At 50.1% G+C, this 23,004-nt stretch overlaps 2 protein-coding genes across 2 annotated transcripts; one reads left to right on the top strand and one right to left on the bottom strand.

Moving 5' to 3' along the window:
* Window positions 1–1,658: 1,658 nt before the first annotated feature.
* cert1a (ceramide transporter 1a) lies at window positions 1,659–15,422 on the bottom strand. Its single transcript, XM_084690191.1, is given in 19 exon segments — window positions 1,659–3,004; window positions 3,175–3,312; window positions 3,552–3,681; window positions 3,767–3,895; window positions 4,010–4,080; window positions 4,191–4,323; window positions 4,508–4,603; window positions 5,018–5,095; window positions 5,529–5,615; window positions 5,790–5,876; window positions 6,043–6,135; window positions 7,933–8,084; window positions 8,087–8,089; window positions 8,212–8,298; window positions 8,557–8,695; window positions 8,956–9,063; window positions 12,039–12,155; window positions 14,314–14,448; window positions 14,838–15,422. Coding segments are annotated over 18 exon segments (1,869 nt in total). The 5' UTR covers window positions 14,934–15,422; the 3' UTR covers window positions 1,659–3,004; window positions 3,175–3,184.
* Window positions 15,423–15,610: 188 nt separating this feature from the next.
* polk (polymerase (DNA directed) kappa) lies at window positions 15,611–23,003 on the top strand. The gene is made up of 15 exons (XM_084690190.1): window positions 15,611–15,841; window positions 16,150–16,287; window positions 16,540–16,659; window positions 17,007–17,159; window positions 17,624–17,755; window positions 17,862–18,015; window positions 18,382–18,579; window positions 18,661–18,785; window positions 18,924–19,090; window positions 19,214–19,246; window positions 19,369–19,465; window positions 20,175–20,346; window positions 20,463–21,551; window positions 22,182–22,230; window positions 22,314–23,003. The coding sequence occupies exons 2-15, from the start codon at window positions 16,165–16,167 to the stop codon at window positions 22,393–22,395; spliced, it is 2,694 nt and encodes an 897-aa protein (XP_084546316.1). The 5' UTR covers window positions 15,611–15,841; window positions 16,150–16,164; the 3' UTR covers window positions 22,396–23,003.
* Window position 23,004: the final 1 nt, after the last annotated feature.

Below are 23,004 nucleotides of genomic sequence, written 5' to 3'. Positions count from 1 at the left end.
AGGCAGGTCACCGAACCTGAACGCTGTTTTGGATTAGTGAATATGCACATTTTTACATGCACACATCTGTATGACATCGCTAGCACATGTAGATGCAGACAATAGACTATTGTAGATTTTATTATGCCGAGCGATTTTTTTTGTGGGAAAAGGGGTGGGTGGGTGGGGGTCATGACTGAAGATGCCTTTTCTCAGGATATCCTTTGATACTGAATGAGCGTGTCCTCGTGTTGTTAAAACTGAAGCAGCAGTAGCCTACACTCGACAGACGCCTTGTCACGCCTCCGATCGCATCAAACATGTCTTGTTGAATTCCATGATCACCTTTGTCAGTTTTGAGACCATAATTTATTAAATTAATCTCAATAAATATACTGTTTGCTGGAGATGAAAATATTTTAATCACTGAATGTAAAGACAATGTGTATTTATATATAGAAGAGATATAAATAAAGATATAAATTGCTGAATACATATTCAAGGGGTCTCTCTTGAGAACAGGTCGTGTTGTAGGCCTATAGAATCGACCGCATTTTTACTGGGTCTTGTCTTGGACAAACAGGACTCTAGATTTTATTTCAAGACCACTGCGGGAATATCACTAAATTGCCTTGCTTAATGTATTTGTTAATATATTTCCTGTTATTTTGTGTAAAACGTCACGCTTCAAATGCAACCAATAACTAATTTATCATTTAAAATTACCCATCAACCCTCCTCGCAAACCAAAATGAATGACGAAGATATGTGAAACAGCTTAAGTCTGAAGATGTCGGCCAAATCAGGCATAATTAGATTTGGTTACCTGAACCACCAACAGTTTACAATAGCGGCAAAAAAAACGCAGTCGTGTGTAAATTCTGCCAAGAGACGCTCACTGAGACGGCTGGGACTAGGCCTACATCAAACTTTTACCGGCATTTAGAAAGAAAACATAAAAAAGGTAAGCTATGCCTAAGTGATGCTAGCAAAGCTAGCTACATAACCTTTGCAATAGGCTTCTGTACATAAACTCTTATCTCTACCCCCGTAACACAGAGATTTCGCCAGTTGTATTGTAACATGTTTCAAGGCGTTAGTTTCTGTTGCTTGCCAGATTTTGTTTTTGATAACGAGCCAAGCCACATAAAGCTATGTAGCGTTAGCTAATGATGAATATTAAGTTTTGTTACATCAACGTTTACTCATGCCAGCTGCATACCTCTCCCGACTTACTACAGTTTAGTTAAACGCCGCGGTACAGCGCTCCTTCACTTTGATGAGAGAGAGATGTGAAAGTAGAGTGAAGACCGAGTAGGCTACTAATGTGCCTCCACTTCTAAGAAGAAATAACGCCGTTTTCTGCCCATAAGCACACGGCACTACTTTAAGAGTGCTCATTTTGAGTTCAAATATTCAGTCAACTTTTTACCCAGTCAAACCCTTCTGCTCGTGTGTTTTGAGTGGTCTGGTCTTGACCCGGTCTCGCCCTGGCTTGGTCTTGACCCGGTCTCGACCCCTCAAAGTCTTGGCCTTGTCTCAATACTTTGGTCTTGGTCATGACGTGGTCACAGTTTAGGTGGTCTTGACTACAACACTGGAGCAGATTACTTTGAACATGCTTTGTGCGAGAGAGAATAAGTAGATGCACCATAGAAGAGCAGCACTACCACAATCCATTTCTGTAGTGTAACAATTTTATTTACAGAACATTGTCCAATTGCGTTACAATTAGTGCAAACGACGACACTTCAGATGAACAGCTTAGAAATGCACAAAGCATGTTGTCTCCTCGGAGACAAATCTCATCGAAACAAAAACACAACGGAAATCTTGTGCCGCTAAACATTTTGTTGAGGTAAGAAATCATGTGAAATGCTGACACCCACACCACTAACAGCTTCTTGTCTGTAAATGCACATGTGGCGGACAGGCCATGGCGGAGAGACGCTCCCTGTCCCGCTGTGAAGGCATCAAGCTGGGAAGATTAAACAAGGGGAGGGGTTTCCAAACTGGGCGTGTCGGCATGTGAAATGTCATCTGGTCGAAGATGGACAAGAAATACATTTCAGTGACGCCCTCCCCCAACATCCCAAAACACTCCTTAGTCAGTGAATGAAAACAACAGATTCACGCCATATTTATGAAAATGTGGTTGGTACTGCAGGATGGAGATCATTGTCACCTGGACTCTAGTTTAAAAACGGAAGGTACAGAAAGGAGGGACAAGGAAATATTGGTAGCAGCCACCAGCACTCATATCCTCGTGTTTACAACCACTGACTTCTGATAAACTGTATGTTGCAGCCATTAACTCTCACTGCTGTCATGTACACTCTCATACTAGGAAAATAGATGCAACAAGTACTAAAGGTCCATTACATTTACCTAGGCCTTGTTGTTTTGTAGGTTTCAAGCCCTTAACAGTCCATTTACACTGGTAAACTCCTTAACCTGTACAACACATCACAAGTGCTCCTTTACAGCGGTTACACTGATGTAGAAATATGGGCTTCAGGCAAGGGAACTAGGCGCAGAACGCTTGGGTCTGCCCCTCTCCGTCACACTGGCTCCTGGGTGTTCATCAGAGAGGTAGAGGAAGGCAAGGACCAAGTAACTGGTCACGCTGCGCTCACTCGCTTTAGGTGGGCAGACATTAGCAGTGTGACGAGAAGCTGTGATATCAGTGATTCAAAAGCAAGCGAAACCGACAAAACTAAAATAACGGAAAACAAAACAAGTCACGATCCATGTAATTATAAGAAATATACAAAACAATTTACAAAAAAAAGCAAAACATTGGTTTCCATCGATTCAAAATTTGCTATAGAAATTCCTTGAATTTACATACAAATACATATTAATAACCAGCTGATGATGTTTGTCTATCGCTATGGCTGGGACGGCAACTAGAGATGTATTAAAGCCTTGGACCAGTCTTTATCTATACAATTTGGACATCCGGAACATTCTGGACGGTGGAACTATGGGAAATGTAGTCTCCCCAGGATAATCCTCCCAATACCTGGAAGAACAGACAGGCAAGATCAACCAAACAGGATATGAATGCTTCAAAACAGACGTAACAGAAAGACACCATTACCACACAAAGCTGTAGATGGGTGTGGGTTGCCAGGTTTGTCAGAGACCATCAAGGAGGGGAGTAGTGAGGCCAGGGGTTGCCAAGGTAGTTACCCGTGCTGAGTTAGAAGAGGATGGGCTTGCCAGCGGTCTTCTCCTGGACGTAGGAAGTGAATCGCTTCAGGAACTTGGGATACTCCCTCTTGGCCACTGCCCGCAGGACGGACGCTGGGGCCCACCCACCTGGGTTAACTGGGAGAGGAGGGGGGGGGATCACATGACTTGACGCAGCCCCAGCACTGACCCTCAGGTCAAACTGACACTCACCAACCCCTAACCCGTACTCTTTCACTTAACACTTCTGATCATGCAACCACAGGACTTCACCTAAATCCTGTACATCTGATTAAACAAAGAAGAAAATAGTCGTCGATAACTGAAATGTAATGTGTTTGGGTGTAAAACGTGACGTAATCCCGAGCCAGACTTACCGTTGGCAACGTAGGTGATCTTACACAGGATGTTGTCTCGGCTGATCTCTTTGTCGCCCTCTGGTGGGCTGACGAGGGTCTGGCAGATCATGGCCACGTTGATTTTGGCACGGACACACCGGTTGGTGGGCTGGAGGGGGAAGACGAGGGAGCCAATCAGAGCACTGAAGTGGTCTCCTGATCTAAATGTACTAACATCTCTCATGTCCACTTACAGGGGCGTTGTCGTGATCAACAGAGAAGTTGCAGACCAGCCACGTATCAGGGTCGTTCTCATTGGTCGCCAGGATCTTCCTCATAGCTGATAGGTAGAGGACATCTCTCTGGGAGGCGGGCCATACTCTCTGAAACACACCCGTTGGCCGTCAGTCCAGGTACTGAGGAGACAGCCTCCAAAGTCTGACGTCCGTACTCGCGAGCCCTGCCCTGAGGACCAATGTGACCTGGCGTCTGCTCACCTTGTGCGTCTGGTAGACGATCACGGCGTTGTCCGACAGCGTCTCCACCACGTTGAAGTTCTCAATGGTGGCTGGGCAAGGAGCAGAGCGTGTGAGATGCAGACCAACAAGACATACAACACTCTAAAACATGGCGGATAAGAAGAGAATGTCACGACGACGACGACGACGGAGGACTCACTCTCCCAGTCGTTGCGCACGGCCGTGTCCCAGAAGTAGTGGCACACCTCGTGGCCCGTCACGCCCTTGACGGCGTGCGTGGCTTTGAGAGGATCCAGGACGATCCCGTTCTCCTCCACTTCCCTCCTGTACACCTGACACACACACACACACACACACAGTCAACAGCAGGGCCTGGTTTACCATAAACACCAGAACCCAGTCACACCCTGTACTAGGTGTCTGTCTGCAGGAGCGAGACAAGGACGAGCCCAACACCCAACATGGGCGCCGGTGTTGGGGAGACTCGTTCTACCAGACGACCCCCCGCCCCCTCACCTTCATCTCTCCCTCCTCCACCACCAGCTGCCAGTTGGCATCTCCTCCCATGTCCTGCAGGGAGTAGGTCATGTGGTTCTGCACCATCTCCTCCACCTGGGACACACAGACTCACGTTCAGAAAGGACCGACATCTCACACATGGAACGGCACGTCCGGGAGATGCTACAGGTAGACTACGTCATGGAAACGTCAGACAGACACACAGAGAAGTAAGCGTGTCAGCAGGGGTAGAGGGAACAGGTCAAAGTTCATTCTGCCTGGGTCCATGCCTGTTCGTGCAGTGCGGGGGACAAAACGGCGATGGACCGGCGGGGAAAGCAGGCGATGGGCGAGAGAAGGACAGGAGTTTAGTTATGCGACGTCAGTTTGATCCAGCACCAGGAAAGAATCTCGACAAGCCACTCTTGAGAGCATTCTGCTGGTTAGAACAGTGTGTTGCGGTGCAGTGTGCGGTGCAGTGTGCATTCCGGTGAGGCAGGTGGCGCTCTCTGCTAACGCATACCGTACCTGCGTGCTGAATCTGTGAACATCGTCTGAAGCACTGACTAGTTCGACGGAGGACAGGGAGGAACAACGGCTATGGGGCTAGGGGGCAGCAGAAAGAGACGGAGGGAGGAGAGAGAGAGAACAAGAAAGAGAGGGAGGAAGGGAGGATTTGAGCAAGTGGGAGAAGAGGCACATGAGAACGGTTCAAGGACAGAGAAAACGGCTGCCGTCACCTCCCAATTACACCTGAATCGCCAAGAAATGAGCTAAACCAACAACAAATAGCCACCAGTAAACCCAGCCATACACCAGAGAGGGATAGAGGAGGAGCAGGAGGAGACAGTGGATGTGGAGTGGAGTCCCTATTAGACCTGTTCTGGCAGGCTGATGACCCTCCAGGGGCCAGAGAGGCGAAGGATTGTCAAAGACACACCATATCTCTGTTATTCTTTTGCATTCTGACTACCACAAGATTCTTAAGAGCTAAAGGTGAGTTGTGGGTGTGTGTGTGTGTATGTGTGTGGCTCGTTACCCCGGCGGAGAATCTGTGATTAGCGATGGCGGAGTACGCGTCTACCGGTGGCGCCGGTGTCAGACGAGGTAACCGGACCTTCTCCGACTGAGGAACAGAGAAAGAAAACGGGGGGGGAAAAAAAGGGGATCAGTAATATGGAGTAACGGAGAGAGAGAGATGGAGAAAGAGAGACAAAGACAAACGGCAGTCCTTCGTGTGGTTAGGGTGAAAGGTCAAGGGTTGCAACTCAGACTTCTCTGGAGGGGAACCATCCCATACCTCTTCCTCTATCTTGTCCTGTCTGTCCAGGGCGGCTTCCACGGCGTCAAAGAACTCGTCCTCGTTGATCAGGCTGTTGGGCCCCTCCTGGACAAACACGGCAGCACGTTACGGCATCAACACAGGAAGCACGGCAGCACATTACGGCATCAACACAGGAAGCAGCAACAGCACCGTCACTCAGGCTAGACAGCGGTTTTAAGGACCCGACAATCTCCTTATTTCCCATAATCCCTCTGGTGTCTGGGTCTACCTCGTAGTCGGGTCCTCCGTAGTGGGACTTGATCTTCAGGTCGCTCATGGCGTTCTTGTAGGCGTCCTCCACCCTCCTCCTCTTCTCCAGCTCCTGGACAAACACAGCATTCACCCAGGTGAGACGACACAGACATATGTGGCGGCCCTTCCCTGTTGACCTGGATACGAGGTGACCCCCCCCCCCCCCCGCCCCCAAGAGGGGCGGGACGGGTAAACAGAAGCCTCCGGATAATCGCGACCCTCATCAGGAAGTTTGGTTCCCTAACCCAAAAACGGTGTGTGTGTGAGAGTACCTTATCTCAGGATATCAGCACCCTGTGACCTACAGGTCTGCTCTAGAGTGTGTGTAAACATACACTCCTCTCTTCCCCACCCCACCCCCCCTAAAAAAGAAAAGTGAAACGACACACACCACACAAGGAAAACCTGCCGCTCAAACAGGTTTGACCTCCCCTTCAACTCCCCTTGGAAGTCCCATGCTTCACTGGCGACAGTGAAGACATGTGAGCCAGGCCAGCCACAACCTCCACCTGTGTGGAGCTCTCCACAGCCTGCATTGATCCACCACCACCACACAGGACAGGGGCTCGCTGCCCAACGACGCCCTGATACGACACGCCAAACCTGGCCGTGCCACGGGATTCTGGCCCATGCTTCTGACCAGAAGGTTCCACAAAGCGCCTGTTGAGGTTCAATCGTTCTCCGCCCTACGGGGACGGCGGCTTTTGCCCAACCATTCCCCTCAAGATCCAGAAAATCAACATCAACACCCGGCACCACTGTCATCCACAACACGGCCCTTAAGACAAACCGCAGACAAGCCCCAGCGCGAAACCTCACGCCTGAACAGGTGTTTCTTGTTTTCAGCTACCCTATAGAGGAAAGAGAGCCCGGGGTTTGGTTCGGTCCGTGGAACCATTCCAAACACGAGGCAGGTGCCGTGGAGACCTACTGTGTAGAAGAGACTGCAGGTCTGGAGAGGAACCCATCTCTGGCTGTGGAACGTCTGGGGAACGGTCCTCCTGTGGTGGTGGGGAGACTTCCAGAAGGACAGGCGGTACCACGACGAACGCGAGCTCATCTTCCCTTCAACTCCCAGGCATAGAGAGAGTTTGTGTGTGTGTGGGGGTACGTGGATGGTACACTTCAGACACACACACAACTGTCTTGCCAAAGACGAGGTTTCTTGGTTGATAGTCTGAACCTGACTGGAGCTGTTCTTGGGAGTTGTGGCTGAGCTGGGCGGGATGGAAGAACCGGTTGGGCCGGTCTGCAGCTGGGCCAGGTTGGAGGAAAGGGAGCCTAGTCAATACGCTACACTGCTGCGACACAAAGGGCAGCAAATACCAACGCGCACACACACACACCCGTCTCAGCCAAGATGTGCGTCTTAGGCTGCACGTCACGTCACACAACCCCACTCAAGTGACAGGGACAGGACGACTGTCTCCAGGTGTGGGGGAGGCTGACAGCAGACTGTGCTGACAGCAGACTGTGGTGACAGCAGGCTGTGGTGACACCAGGCTGTGGAAGGTTTGCGGTACCTTTTGTCTTCTCTGAGCCTCTTTGAAAACCGTAGCCGCCCCCTCTCCCCTCCCCCTCCCCCCCTCCCTCTCTCCTTCCCCCCCCCCCCCCCTCTCTCTCCATAAGAAACCAAAGAAGGCGAGTCATTTCCCCTGTGAGTCTCGCACTTCTGACTAGAACAGTTTCTGTTTCATAGAAAGTTTGATAACGCTCATATCCCTCACGTTTCATATCATCATAACATAATCTATATATATATATATATATATATGTATATATTTCCTTTAAATTCATTCTGCTCATGATGACTATTGAAGATCCGGTTTCAGAGCTTGCTGTGTGTGCGTGTGTGTGTGTCTGCTACCTTGTCTATTCTTTTCTGCCAGCTGTCCTCTCGTTTCATCATCAGCTCGATGCAGTGTGACAGCGTGGACAGGATACCGGCGGTGGTGGCCTTAAAGGTAATGGCCTCACCCTTAAAGTCTATACCGTTGATCCCTTTAGGGCTGGCGGGGGGAAGACTGCAGGAGGGGGAGGGTGGGACAGACAGGGAATATCGTGTGTAAAGAATGATTTGTAAAAACACGTCTTCAATTCGAGAGCAGCAGGTCAGGTGTGTTTGGGTGGACGTGGGGTTCCTCACGTTTCTCCTTGCTGCCGTTGTTGTTATGGAGACAGTCGCCGTTGGGGCGCGCGGTCGAGGGGAAGTCGTCCTCGTCCTCCTCCACCACTGCGAACGACAGGGTCGCTTTTACACACGGGCTCCATGTCAGAGCTCCCACCTCTGGTCGTACAGCAGGGACATGAGCCACGAATCGGCACGGGCATTAGGGCGTGTATTGAATTGGTTTTGGCCTTTTGCAGACCGTGTGCCACGAACGGCCCGTCGTGTTTATCTCGTCTGCCCAAATGACCAGGCAGGAGAGAGCCTCCTCTCTTGCTCCCGCTCCCTCCCCTCCACCCACCGTGTCGGGCGGCCCAGCTTTACCTCGGTCTCGCTGGAACTCGTCCTTGGAGACGCCGTCGGCGCAGGAGTCAAAGTACTTCTGCAGCGTGTCCACCTGTCGGCACAGGATGTCCCGGAACGTCTCCATCTCAGCCAGCTTCTCCTTCAGACTGTGGCCCTTCTGATCCCAAGACAGAGTGGGGGAGGAGGGGAGGGAGGGAAGAGAGAGGGAGAAAAGAGGGAGAGAGGGAGGGAGAGGGAAAGGAGAGAAGAGAGGGAGGGGGAGAAGAGAGATCAGCATGGACAGTAAACGGAGAGAAAAAAAGACACACAGAGATACATTGTTATTTAATGTGGCCCCCCTTGTTGAGGCCCAGGGTAGTTTACTCCACCCCAGACGGGGACTTTGTCCGGGATGAGGACTCAAGAAGAGCAGCCTACCTTGAAGGAGGAGGTGGAGGTGGCAGAGAAGCCACTGGCCGCCGAGGTGAGAGACTGCATGGAGCCATGACGTCTTAGACTGGTCTCAGAACCGTATCCAGACTCAGCCTGCAGACAGGAAGGAAGGGAAGAGTGAGAGAGAGTGAGAGAAGAAGGGGATGGTGGGAGGGGAGGCGGAGGAGAATGCACATTAACCATCTGCAGAGCACTGAGAAATCCCATCAACACGCTGGGCGGGGGAGGAGAGGCATGAGAGCGTTACTTCCAGCAGAGCATGCAGACAACCAGCTGGGAGCCACACAGAGGTCCAGCTCCGTCCACTAACACTGGGGACATGAGGAACCCTGGGAAGGCTTCAGCCGTGCTGCCCCGTGTCCATCATATGTGGACAGAGAACTGAAGATGCTGCTGGCTTGTCAGCTGACCCGTTGAGGGAACAAGGAAGCCCAACGCTCTGATAAAGCTGTCGGCGCTCAGCAGTGAACCAGTTCAGTTGGTGTGCACACGTGGAGGTTGCCGACACCTCAGCAGTCACAACCTGAGCGCCCGGAAACACATTCCTCAGATGGAACCGAATCGCTCAGGAAGGTTTGCAACATAGATGTTTCAAAACACTTAGGGACGCAGCCTGAGATACCTGACATTTCTCTCTCTCTCTCTCTCTCTCTCTCTCTCTCTCTCTCTCTCTCTCTCTCTCTCTCTCTCTCTCTCTCTCTCTCTCTCTCTCTCTCTCTCTCTCTCTCTCTCTCTCTCTCTCTCTCTCTCTCTCTCTCTCTCTCTCTCTCTCTCTCTCTCTCTCTCTCTCTCTCTCTCTCTCTCTCTCTCTGCTGTTCCCCCAATGAACACAAGACACAGTGTATAGCATGCTCTCCCTCTCTTTTCAGCACACACGGCTCAGCGTCTGACAGTGATGGACGATAAGGAGTGGCATGCAGCAGGCTAACGCTAAACCGCTACGCTGCCATATAAACGACATGGGCGGGGACACACGGTAAAGAGCTAGCCTAGCGTCCGAGCAGCACAGTCATGCGTTTTAATGGACTGGTCCGAGAGGTGAGAGATAGCAGAGCGCTAACATGCTAGGAGCCCCCACCATTCGGCCACTCCAGCAGCCAAAGCAGAAGAGGGCAGAGCTGCAGTCCTGCCGGCCGGCCGCCCCCCACATAGCCCCTCCGCTCCCAGAGTGCCGCGCTGGGCGCCCACGGAGACGGTAAGATGGAGGGAAGGAAGAACGGGAGAGGAAGATTCCGGCAGGCTCGGCTCACCTCATGGAGCCAAATGAAAGATGGAGGGATGCGATAGGAACAATAGAAGAAGTGGAAAGATGGGGCGTGGAGAAAAACAATTCAAAAGGGCTAGTCCTGAAGAGCTGGACGGGAGGCAGGATCTGTGGTCTTCAACGGCAGAGACGGGAACAGAGAGTGAGGGGAGAGAGAGGAGGGAGGGGGAGAGACAGAAACAGAGAGTGAGGGGAGAGGGAGGGGGAGAGACAAGAACGGAGAGAGAGAGCGAGAGGGAGGGCGGGCGGGAGAGAGAAGACAGCAGCGAGGAAGGGAGAGCAGAGAGAAAGTGACCAACAGACTTAGCGCTGCAGCTTCAACCTCGCACATGTATGCGCACACACTCCTTCAGTTGAAACACACACACAGATACGCGAAACCTTTTCATTACGCTGTCTGCATCGCCGAACAGCATCCATTCCAGCGAGAGAGATGGAGAAAATAAGAGAAAGAAAGAGAGAGAGAGAGAGGAGCAGCCTAGCAGTGGGTGGTGTGTGGGGGCGCCTGAGAAAAGGCTAATTAAGTTCGCCGGGTGGAATGGATGGAAAGAGAGAGAGAGCTGCATCTGTCCATTGTCTCGTCTCTCCCATCTCTTACTCTCCCCTCTTTCTTCCTCCTCTTAATCTGTATCTGTTTCTTTATCAGCTCTGACGTGGCTTGCGAGGCTTGAGGTGGGTCGATGCTGCTTTGAGGCTGTGCCCGCCCCTTGTCTTAGAGCAGGCGGGGGCAGGGATGCCAGTTGGGTGTCTCCCATCCTTCCCACAATGCTCCTGTGTTTCTGTCAATGCTTGTTAGTCCTGTTGGTTAAAGCACGGCTAGTTTTGGTGCAAATCGGCTGGTGTGTGTGTCTGTGTCTGTGCCTTGTACCTCTTTATTTGAATTTGTGTTGGGTGGCTGACTACAACACATGCATTATTCATCAAGAGAGGCATTTGAGAACAGTCAAATGTCCCTGCCCACACACACACACACACACAGCTGAAGTGGTTTACTCCTTCATTATAGCTGGCTACGTAAATACTGTGGCCTTTGTTTTGCAGTTCCATATTCAAATCCGGATTCAAGTCCAGATTCCACTTACAATTCCAGCGCTTAGAATCGCAAAAACCCCACGTGGCCTTAAACAGTATTAATGACATAATCCTCCTTCTCGAAGTTCAACAGTGCCTTAAATCGGTATGAAAAACCCGATTTATCAGTGACCAAAACCAGATGCAATCAAGATCCTCTGAAAAGAACAACAATGGCATAACAGTCCAGCAGGTGGCAGTAAAGATATCTAGGAGATGACCTAGGTTACTGGAGGTCACAAAATCCAGGAGTCAACTTGAGTGCAAGCTCTGACACCACTGATAATGCCGTGTGGTCAGTCCCACCCACGTAGGAATGATTCACATCCAGCAACAACATCCCATCCCTTCTACACCTACACCGCCCCCCGGAATCCCACAACAACCCACCATTGTGATAAGCCGACACGCCCCACACGAAAGCGAGCAAGCGGTGCCCCCATCTGCTGGCTGTCTGAGGAGAAGGATCCCTGAGCTCTCTCCCTAGAGATTCCCAGCATTCCTGGGGGGCGCGGAGGGGGGTGCGTGGTTGAGACCCCGTCACATTCCACAGTCCCCCTCCCCCGGTTCCAGCCTCTGCTTATAACGTGATAACCATCCCCCCCACAAACACACACACACACACCTCGCTGACATCATCATCATCACCCTGATCCCGCTAGCAGTGATGCAGTTCAGCTGCTGGGGTTAGCGCTTCTCACATACTGAACAGTAGACACACACACAGACAGACCTTGTGCAGCTCGATGGAGTCGATCCACTGGTTCCGGTGGGCGGGGTCCTCCGCTCTCAGGTACCACACGCTGTCGTTGACGCTGATGTCGAAGCGACACTCATCAAACTCGTGGGGCTGAGGGAGGGTGGAGAGAGAACAGACTCGTCAATGACGCCAGCGTGCAGTAGTGAGAGAGCAACGGTTGTGGTCTGTCTGTAAGCTGAAGAACAGACGAGCTTCCGTCTTCTCCTGAATCCTGACGGGACGAATGGGGAACGGGGAACCAGACACACAGACTCCATCAGTCCCTACGCGCTGTGACTCACTGACGAGGCTTTTTAATTCAAAACTCATGTGTAATGTCTCCTTCCTAAACGTCTGGCAATCCTCATGGGTCTCCGTGTACAACCCACCAATCCCCCCCCCCCCCACACACATTCCTCTCTAAGCCAGGGTCATCTTAAACACCCCCCCCCCCCCCCCCCCCCCCCGGCCCCTGCCCACTCCATACCCCGCCACGCCCCTGACCCGCGTCGGAATCTGAACACGTGCGCGCACTGAATTCGAAAGCTTCCTCTGGGGATTGGAATTTAATCTGAGTACAGAGGGGCTGCACTACTGAACTGAGACTACAGTAGTACACGGGCGGTCGCATGGGTCTGGTCTATCACTTTCTTAGGCAACCGTCCCCAGCGCTTACCGACCGACGCAACGACTGACATTCTTGTCCTCGTTCTCATTCCGCAGCGACATAAGAGCCGGGTCATGATGTCAGTGGCGTTCCCTTCCAGTACCAGCCACCAGTAGGGCTTTAGTCTGTACTAGCACGCAACACTCACAAGCATGTATCCCTGATTTGAGATACACAAACTCCTGTGGTGTAGGACCATATCGGCCTTCACACAAAGCCCTGCTCTGCACTTAACAACACTTCCTTATCTGCAGCTCCACCAGGTGTAGAGAGCAACCTGCCCCTGTGAAAACAGTCCCGAGGTTTAACCACACAAACTGCCAACCTTGTGGTTGCGGTCTCACACAGCAGTATCTTGGGAGGATTTCTACATGGCACGAAACCAAAGGTGAGGCAGCATCTGCTACAGATACACAGGGTCAATAAACACCGAGATCAGATAACCCGATCCATTCATTTAGGTTGGTCAAAAAACAAAACAAGGAATCCGTTATTTATGTTACAAATGTGTTTTTTGTCAGCAAAGTGGAGAGGGCAAGAGCAACAAATGTGGTTGTGGGTTGGTCGAGGCATAAACGTTGTCCTGAATTGACTGGAAAGAACAGCATGGTACTGAACTATGAGCCCGAGGCAGGAACAGTCAGACAAATGCATTTCCTGAACGTGTGCGAGGCCGTGCGAGAGGACGAGGCTGTTGTTGCTCTGTGGCTCACGGGGTGTCTGGAAAGAGGAGAAGCGCTGGCACACTGTCTCTTTCTGCATTCCTCTTATCTCCGAGGAGCCTGTCAACATGCCTCGCCCTGGGATGTTTGGGCCGGCAGGCAGACGGGAGGCTGCTTCCGTCACACGCGCTGATTATTAGTGTGAGGCGATTTGCAATCGAGAGGTTTGTTCTCAACGCAACCTGTGAAACCATTATTCCCAATGTCTTTTGCACAAAACAGGAACCATGATGTTCTCTCATGAACACAAAGCAACTTTTACTTCAGGAAACTTACTGTAACAGCCCATATAGGGATTGTTAGACCGATTTAAGACTTGTACTCATATTACAGTAATACAGTGATGTAGTACATTGTTTGGCTTGGCCTTAGTAATCCATTGAGATATTTTCTAAAAGAGAATGTTTAACTGGGGTGTGGGGTTTCAGCTTCTTTGATTGACAGGAGGCTAGTCTCGTGAAACCAGTGTCAAATGTCCAGGTACAAAGAAAGAGAATACAAAAGCTAATCGTAAGCTGCTAATAGAAGTTTAAGTTACAGAGGCAAACTCTGGATTTAAGGTTTTACCTTGTACATTACTATCGCTATCTGAAGTTTTACTGTTAAGTGTAGTCCTTGACATGCTGGAACTTTCCCTGATAAAAACACAGTCCTACCAGCCTCCTTACTAGTTAATATTTACCTCTTTGGGTCTAAGAAAAAGGGACTTGGAAGAATTACACATTCCTGGTCGAACTTGGATGGAAGAACACCGAGGCATTGTCTGAGCTGAGTGAGAGAAAAAACTGAGACACTGATGGGATCTCTGAATTTCACAAACTCTTTCACCTGTGTCACAAGGTTGGGGGCAATTGGTCAGAAACATATCACTAACACTTACTGAAATCATAGCCTTGCTGAGGCACAGGGCACCTCGACAGCCATATTCTCTCTCGTCCTCAGATTTATAGTAACTCAAGGTGTTGTTCTTCAATACCACCCACCGGTCCTGCCATCCATGAATGTAGTTGGTCCACTGTCAACACAAACATGACAAAAACAGAAGGGCAGGCAGTCAGCATACAACTCCAAAGTGCAACATTATGACATGACTGAGATCATGACTTGGCTCTTATCACTGTGGAATGATAACGTGGACAAAAATGTCAGTTGCTTTGGTTGGTTAATCTCTTTGTACTTAAGAAATTTGGTGGGTTTCTTATAAAGGTTCTAAGCACAAAATATGTAATCTCCGTATAAATGATGACTAGACGCATTTTCTAAACGTCTCTGATATTGCTGCAGTTTAAGCTGTGGTAATTACAGTGTTGTATGTTAAAATAGAAATGGTTACCGATGTCTGCAAAACACCGTCCAACACTAAACGTACAGTATAGGCAACTCTGAATAATGTGCTTGACTAACCTTGCTTAGGACACCACCGAGCTCAATAACAGGCTGTCCTGATTCCGGATCCACATCCTCGTCGGATCCTGAGGAGTTCGAACTCTTCTCCGACATGTTGCTAGCGATTAGCAATAATTTATAATAAAAACAATCGGTCAATTGTCACCCAGCTTGCCTAGCTACTTGCACTAGCTAAACGTAGAATCAGGTAGCATGAAGCTACCAGTATCTAGATTACAACACTAGAGACAGTCATGGAAGTAGGTAAAAGTTCCCTAGCCAGCAAGCTGTGGTGATCAAGCTTAATTTACTAAACACTATTTTACCACAACAACATGAGCTGTGTTGGCAAGCTGGCTAGGCTAACTATCTGGATCTCTTGGTTTGCAGCCTCTAGTAACGACGTGCGTCGCATTAGCTAACCTAGCTACTACTAGTAGAGCTAACGTCAAAAGTGAGACCGACGAGCAGAGTTACGTTAACAACACCGTGATAACAAAGATGATGCACTTCCGTAAATATACTGCATATCCTCAATTCATCGGTATGGTTCAAAATTCTTCCAGACGGATACGAAAAAGCTCTCCAAGCAAGCCGAATAACTGTACTACGTACTAGTACGGTGTAGTGCACTGTGAAGTCTCAGGAGGGGGACGACCTGAACCACGGCCTAGTCCGTTGGTGGGTGTCGTAGCTAACGGATTTGCAGTAACTGCGCAAAAAAACAGCTGATCTGTAAATCACGCCCATCTCGAACTGTGTCGATGTTTTTGTACTTTATTAAAATGCACACGTGCATGTTTAATAATATCTAAATCCTACGCCTATCATATCATGTTATCAACGTAGTTAACGTTGTAAATGGGTATTGGTATGGAGGGATGTTTTCTGTATCTGCTCTATACTACTTACACTGCAGATTACTTCCTCAAACAAAAATCCTCCTCTAAACGACGCAGATAAATTGAAAACTGAAGTCGGCGCCAACAAGTAAACTGAACAATTATGTTGTAATACCAAAGGTAAGACAACGACAACAATGCCATTATTTAATAGTGTTTACAAAGCTAAGACGTCTTGTAAACCGACTGGTTATATTAGAGGTCTACACCATTAAACATTCTTTGCTTTTAGCCGGGCTTGTTTGCTAGCTAGAGCTAACTGCGTGAACTGAACCACAGTGACTTTATCTAGTTTGAACAAAGATTTTCAGACAGTGCTTGGCAATGCAGACTTCCAGTAGCTTCAAGCTCTCAACATGTATGTGTACCTGTCTGTGACTGCAGTACAATACATTTATTTTGCTCAATGATTCATCATTCACCCGTAGTCTTTAGTTTCAAGGATGGAGACTACCTCCACCAACGGAGAGGGCTTCCTCTCCAGAATGGCCCTCAATGATAACAAGGCCGGGATGGAGGGTCTTGACAGAGATAAAATCAACAAAATCATCATGGAGTCTTCAAAGGTAACTAGGGAGGGAACATCAATACGTCAATGTATGGTCTATTCAGTAGTAGCCTAGGGTATTCAGCCATAGTACATAGGAATCCATATTAAAAAAGACACACATTAGGCTAAGACACAGCAAAGTATATTGAAATAATTAATAAACACCATGGAGGCCACATTTTTGTATCAAGACTGGACATAAGTTGAAAATTGCCAACAATGGAAGGGTCAATGCGTGCACGTGCTGTTTGTTTCCTGTGATGCACAGGGTTCGAGGTTCTATGAGAATGAAGTGAAGAGAGAGCAGCAGGTGAACCAGCGCGTTGAGAGGATGATGCTGCAGAAAACCCAGATTACTGAGCAGCAGCTGAGCAAAGCACACACTCAGGTACAGTAGCTTATAGGTACAGTATACAGCCAAGCACAGCTGCACTTACAAGGATCACACACACACACAGGAAATGTATAAACCCATACTGTAGAAGTGCATGTCATATTCTTGTTAGTTTGGCCCCAACAGTAACTGAATCCCCTAACCCCTAACAAGCGGATGTGTGGGCTGGGACAACGGATGAAAACTAGCTAACCGAGCTAATTCCAGTGCATTTACATGTTTATCAATGTACACTGTCCCTTTTCAAATAAACGCATAAATACACATTCTACAACCCGTGTCCTTCTTTTGGGCAGATGGGTCATTTCCGATGCTCCTTAACCTCTTCCTGTTTGCTGCAGCTGGAGAAGATGATCGCTGACCTGGAGAAAGGTCGGGAGCTGAGCCGTGTCATCGTGCACGTGGACATGGATGCTTTCTACGCTGCCGTGGAGATGAGGGACTGCCCCGACCTGAAGGACAAGCCCATGGCCGTGGGCTCCACGAGCATGCTGGTGAGGGCCCTGTCTGGTGCTCCAGGGACGACAGCAAGCCCGGAAGCTTCTTCCACATGCAGCTGTGTCGGTATCACTGCACCTTTTAGAGGAAGGTCGTCACCGGAATTTTATACACTATTTGTCTAGTTAGATTACATTTACATTTAGTAGACGCTCTTATCCAGAGCGACTTACAGCAAGTACAGGGACATTCCCCCCGAGGCAAGTAGGGTGAAGTGCCTTGCCCAAGGACACAACATCATTTGGCACAGCCGGGAATCGAACCAACAACCTTCTGATTAATAGCCTGACTCCCTAACCGCTCAACCATCTGACCCCCCCTCCCCCGAGATATAGTTGTCTATATCTCATCAATATTATAGAATTTGTGATAATTGTCTTGTTTAGCTAACTCCTAAGCAACTCAATGCAACCTTGTCTTAGTTTATGTATACCAATTATTTTCGGTGTCTTCTCTTAAGTCTACGTCCAACTACCATGCCAGGAAGTTTGGGGTACGAGCAGCCATGCCTGGTTTCATCGCAAAGAAACTCTGCCCAAACCTGGTCATAGTTCCAACCAACTTCGACAAATACAAAGCAGTTAGCGCTGAGGTAATCCGTCCTCGACGATCTCTATCTCTCTCAGAAACCAAACACGGGTTCTCTCACACACATAAAATACACTGGGCTGTTTACTCTCTCGTCTCCCCTCCGGAAGGTCCGAGAGATCTTTGCGGACTACGATCCTCACTTCCAGCCGGTGAGCCTGGATGAGGCGTACCTGGACATCAGTGACCACCTGGAGCGGAGGAGGAGCTGGTCCGAGGCCTTCCGCAGTCACCGCCTCCACACCATCACCCCGCCCGCAGCAGGTGCAGTCCCCTGCAGCCACATTGGACAGTAGCTGCCCATTAGTGGCACAGCAAATGCTGCACACCTCCAGATAGGATACAATGATTGATATGCAAATGTAAAGAGAAGAGAGTATTGTGCGGGGCTTAACTGTGTACGCTGGTTTCTTCCTCCTGCGTTCCGCATGGCAGACTAGGGGAAGTAAAGAAGATTAGAACAGTCGCTACTTTCTCTTTTGTTTCTTCCTCTTTTTTTTCACTGCATTAAGCATGAAGAGGGACAAGAATAAAGTGAGATCAAATGAAAGCTGGCTTCATTTTCTTAACACGTGTCTGACCCTCCCTCCCTCTCCTCCCCCTCTGTCTGGCCTCTCTCGCTCTCTCCAGGTGAGGGGCAGGGTGAGTTCTCAGGGCCGACAGGGGTGGAGGGGGAGGGTCTCTCCCCTGTCCTGTTTGCGGACAGCCCCAGCACCTCCCCCTCCGCCCCCCCAGGCCAGGTGGTGGTGTTTGGGACCTGTGCTGAAGAGGCGGTGAGGGAAATGCGCTTTCGAATCGAGCAGAAGACCACACTGACCGCCAGCGCAGGTGAAAGGGAGAGAGATACTGACTTTATATTGTCTTAGTATGTTGTCATCTGTTGAGTGTGTATATATATATGTGTTCCAGGCATTGGGCCTAACATGATGCTGGCCAAGGTGTGCAGTGACAAGAACAAACCCAATGGTCAATACAGACTGCTTCCAAACAGACAAACAGTCATGGACTTTGTCAAGGACCTACCGGTCCGCAAGGTACAGTCCAGTTCATCACACTGACACCTATACCACACTGCTCTCTCAGTGTGAAGGTTACAGTACATAAGTGACTGGAGGTGGATGGGACTAGCGCTGGATACAAAATGTGTTGTGGCTTTTGCCTTGGTGTCCTAGGTATCTGGCATAGGGAAGGTGACTGAGAAGATGCTAGGAGCCCTGGGCATCATCACCTGTGGCCACCTTGGCCAGGAGATGGCGCTGGTGTCCCTGTTGTTCTCTGAGACGTCTTGGCACCACTTCCTCCAGATCTCCTTGGGGCTTGGCTCCACGCACATCGAAAGGTGCCATTACAGCTATAAAACGGCAAACGACAGCTGGCGATATATTGAGACATCCAATTACTGTGGTATAAATGACTACCGGTTGTATTTTATTTATTTGGTCTCTCTCGTTTTTATTCTCAGGGACGGAGAGAGAAAAAGCATGAGCACAGAGAGGTACTGGGGTGTTCCAGCGTCTTGCCCTCAACGTAAATGATCGCGTCTTCGACATGCATCCTCTCAAGGGCTTCTCTTCTCTCCCCCTATCCCCCCCCCCCCCCTTCTCCCCATCCTGGCAGGACATTTGGGGAGATGAGCTCAGCAGAGGAGCAGCTGTCTCTGTGCCAGAAGCTTTGCCAAGACCTAGCTGAGGACCTGAAGAAAGAGGGGCTGCAAGTAAATAAACACCTTTTTGTACAACTGTGATAGAGTAGAGAAGGATTAACAACAGGAGCATATTGTCTGTGGCGTAGTGGAGTCAAATGCAAATAATTGCCCTTTAGATTTGCATGTCTTACTGCCACTGTTTGGTATTCACCATGAACAGCTTTCATGGGGTTATTCCACAGTTCCTGTTTAGTACATTACTCTCTGTTCAGGCTACGACAGAGCAGAGCGGGCCTTCATAGAGGCTCCTTATGGGTCGTGACACATCAGAAAACACCCACTTACTCTCCTAGAATCGATCTGCCTCCAACCAGAATCTCAGGTGGTTGCCTCAAAGGGCCGGTCTCCTTCCAATCGATAGCGAGAGACGAGAGGTTCTTGGCAGGGTCGGGCGAGGCCTCTGTGGTTCCTGATACCCCAGAGGAAACGGAGGATCGTCAAGGAGACGTCAGGGAGTGGCTCTCAGCCCTCTGCCATGTCTCCTTCTGAAGATGATCTCATTACCTGGGGAAGGCTGTGCTGTGTTGGACCCTTTACTCGCCAAGCACCACGTTAGGCAGTCAGAGGCCATTTCCGCTGTTCCTGACTGTCCTCTGGTCTTACACATGAAGTGTCTCACTGTCCCTTGTCGAAGCTCATGGATACACTCATGAACTCATTCTGAAATGAATTCATTCATATATTTGTTCGCTCACCCCCTGCACCCCTCTGGGCCCAGGGTAAGACGGTGACTCTGAAGCTGAAGAACGTCAACTTTGAGGTGAAGAGCCGAGCGGAGACGCAGCCGTGCGCCTTGGCCACAGCCGAGGAGATCTTTGCCGTCGCCAAGGACCTCCTGAAGACGGAGATCGACAGCGTCAGCCCCCAACCGCTGAGGCTGAGGCTCATGGGTAATCTCCCATTCGGCACCGCCCCTTGTTAATGCCGTGGTTGCGACCCTGTTTTTACGGCTCATGTTGTACCCGTGGCTGTCTACTGTATGGCTTGACTCATTCTCTGTCTGCAGGTGTTCGAATCTCCACTTTCGTCGGCTCAGACGACAAGAAGCCCCTGCAGAAGAGCATTGTGGGATTCCTCCAGCAGGGAAGAGCCGACTCCGGTGGCCCCTCCCAAGTTCCTGCCCAAAAAGGGAAAGAAGAGCCCATCTTCTTCGAGCCTCCGGTCCAATCCCAGACGTCCGGCTGCCCTCCCCTGGTGGAGCACACCCCGGGCCAGAGGGAGGCGTCCTGGAGGGCCAGTCGGAGGGGGGTGGAGGAGGGCAGGCCCGGGGGCCAGTCCTTCTTCCAGAGAGCCCACGCCCAACGCCTCCGTCTGCAGGCTGAGAGGGCCGACGCACCAGGGGATGAAGCGACGGACACAACTCCCCAAAGAGCAGACCTGTCCCCTGAGAGCCAGACCTCCACGAAGCCAGGTCCGGACGCGACGACAGCCTCCACCCCGGGCCTCTCCTTCGAGCCCCAGGCCTCCACGTCAGCCTGGGGCTCCAGTGAGCGCGAGGCCCAGACGGACAGCCTGACCTGCCCCATCTGCTTCAGGGAGGTGAGGACCACAGACCTGGCTGTCTTCAACAGGCACATAGACCAGTGTCTCAGCGGTGTCTCCGCAGAGCCTAGCCACCCCCAGCCGGACTCAGAGCCACACTCAAACATGGAGCGAGGCAGAATACTTGGGGAGGAAGAGGCAGCTGAAAGGCACATGAGAGCAACAGAAAAGGATATGGACTGTTCCAGAAGGCCTAACTCAGCATTCCCCAGACTGACAGAGACCTGTACAGGGAAACCCCAGTCATTGGCGATGACAGCCCGAATCTCTCAGACAGACCGCCTGGACTCAAACTCGCCGAGAGACAGAGGTGTTCTTCCAGACTCTTCTCCGGGTGTTCCGGTCGCTCCGGAGTCGATGACGTCCGAATCACGTGACGTCAGAGGCCCCGCCCTGACCTGCCCGGTATGTCAGGTGACCCAGCACACTGATGACCTCACCGTATTCAACCGCCATGTTGACCTCTGCCTGAACCAGGGAATGCTGCATGAGCTTGGGGGACTGGCGTCTGTGGGGCAGCCGCTTTTCTCCGTCACCCACAGCAAGGTCAAAGGTCAGTGTTTAGAGATTAGCCAGGAAATCAAAAATCCCCTCAAGCACTAATGTAGATTGGTAGAGGTCATAATATTATTCATATTTCTATTATTGATTATTAGTGTTAATATGGGTCAGACATACAGTATAAATCAATCATCCTGGAGACTTCCCAATCATTTCAAAATATATTAGCATACAGAGTTTCGAGCAGGTTGGAAAGCATATTGAGTTATTTGGCCCCTCGAGTAAAACTGTATACGAGGGAAACAGTAGCAGAGGTGGGGGTGAGAGGCCTAGTGGCAGTGACGGGGGCATTGTGGGGTTGGGTGGAGGGTGTATTGATTCCCACGTCAATGTAGACATCTCATTTCACCCCTGTGGGGGGGGCCTCCTCGAACCCTGCTCTCCGCGAACGCTAAATCCCTCTTCTTACCCCGTCTCCGATGGAAAAAGCTGTCTACACCGCTCTCCTCTCGACACATTCGCCTGGGAAATTGCAGTCTTTGTATCCTGGGGGTGGTGGCAGACACACACACACACACATCTCTGCCTGTTCCCCAGGAGTTGTCACTCTTTTTGTGCGAGGCAGGAGACCAGCGATGGAGTTTTCCACGTTGCTAAACGTCTGTTTGTATCCGTCCTCCAGGGAGAGAACCCCCTCTGCAGAAAACCACACACAGAGGCAAGAGCAAACGGTAAGACCGGTCTGCATGACACCGTGTGCGTGCGTGCGGGTTGTGATCATATATACCCTAATGAGATGTTTGTCCGCCTCCAGGCACGGATCATCCTTTCAACCACACGCCAAGAAGGCCAAAGCCCCGGGCCCACAGAACACGATCGACAGGTTCTTCAGGTGACACCGCTAGGTACAAGGTCTGGTTCTCCTGGAAAGCTTGGGAGAAACAAACGTCCGTGGGGATGAGGAGGACCAGGAGGGCTGGCTGAGTATCCGCAATATCCCCACGGCCCCAAACACCCTACCTCGCTGCCGTTGCTAATGAGCTCACGTTTTTATATGTTTGCGTGCCCTCTGGCTCAGTAATAATGACAATTTTGGGTGTAATCGAGAGAATCTGAAGCCAAATATGCCTCAAATTGATAAAACTGACTGTATGATATTTAATATTTAATAATGTGTTGGTTTTGGGTATTCATTTCTGTGAATACAGCACAATGAAGACTTTGCCACAGTGTTTGGGGGCAACATATTTCTACTATCATGAAAGCCGTGTTGAATATGAAAGACGTGAGTCATTGCAGCACTTTACTGAGCCTGTCTGTTGACTGGACTGTGGCTATAATTGACCAAGAATCCTAGAAAGCTTAGAAGGTCCATGTTACATTAGCAGTAGCATCAGCAGTACTCCGAACAACAGTCGTCTTCCATCTTATTTATGATTGTGTGTGTGTGTGATTCTATTGTGGTTATACTATGCACAAAACAAATAAATCAATTTGACTTTGAC

Source organism: Hypomesus nipponensis, chromosome 24 (assembly GCF_054491055.1).
Source record: "Hypomesus nipponensis isolate SF chromosome 24, ASM5449105v1, whole genome shotgun sequence".
In the NCBI taxonomy this organism is placed as follows: domain Eukaryota; kingdom Metazoa; phylum Chordata; class Actinopteri; order Osmeriformes; family Osmeridae; genus Hypomesus; species Hypomesus nipponensis.
The sequence above is the reverse complement of the archived record's forward strand: the minus strand, read 5'-3'. Positions and strand labels throughout refer to the sequence as shown.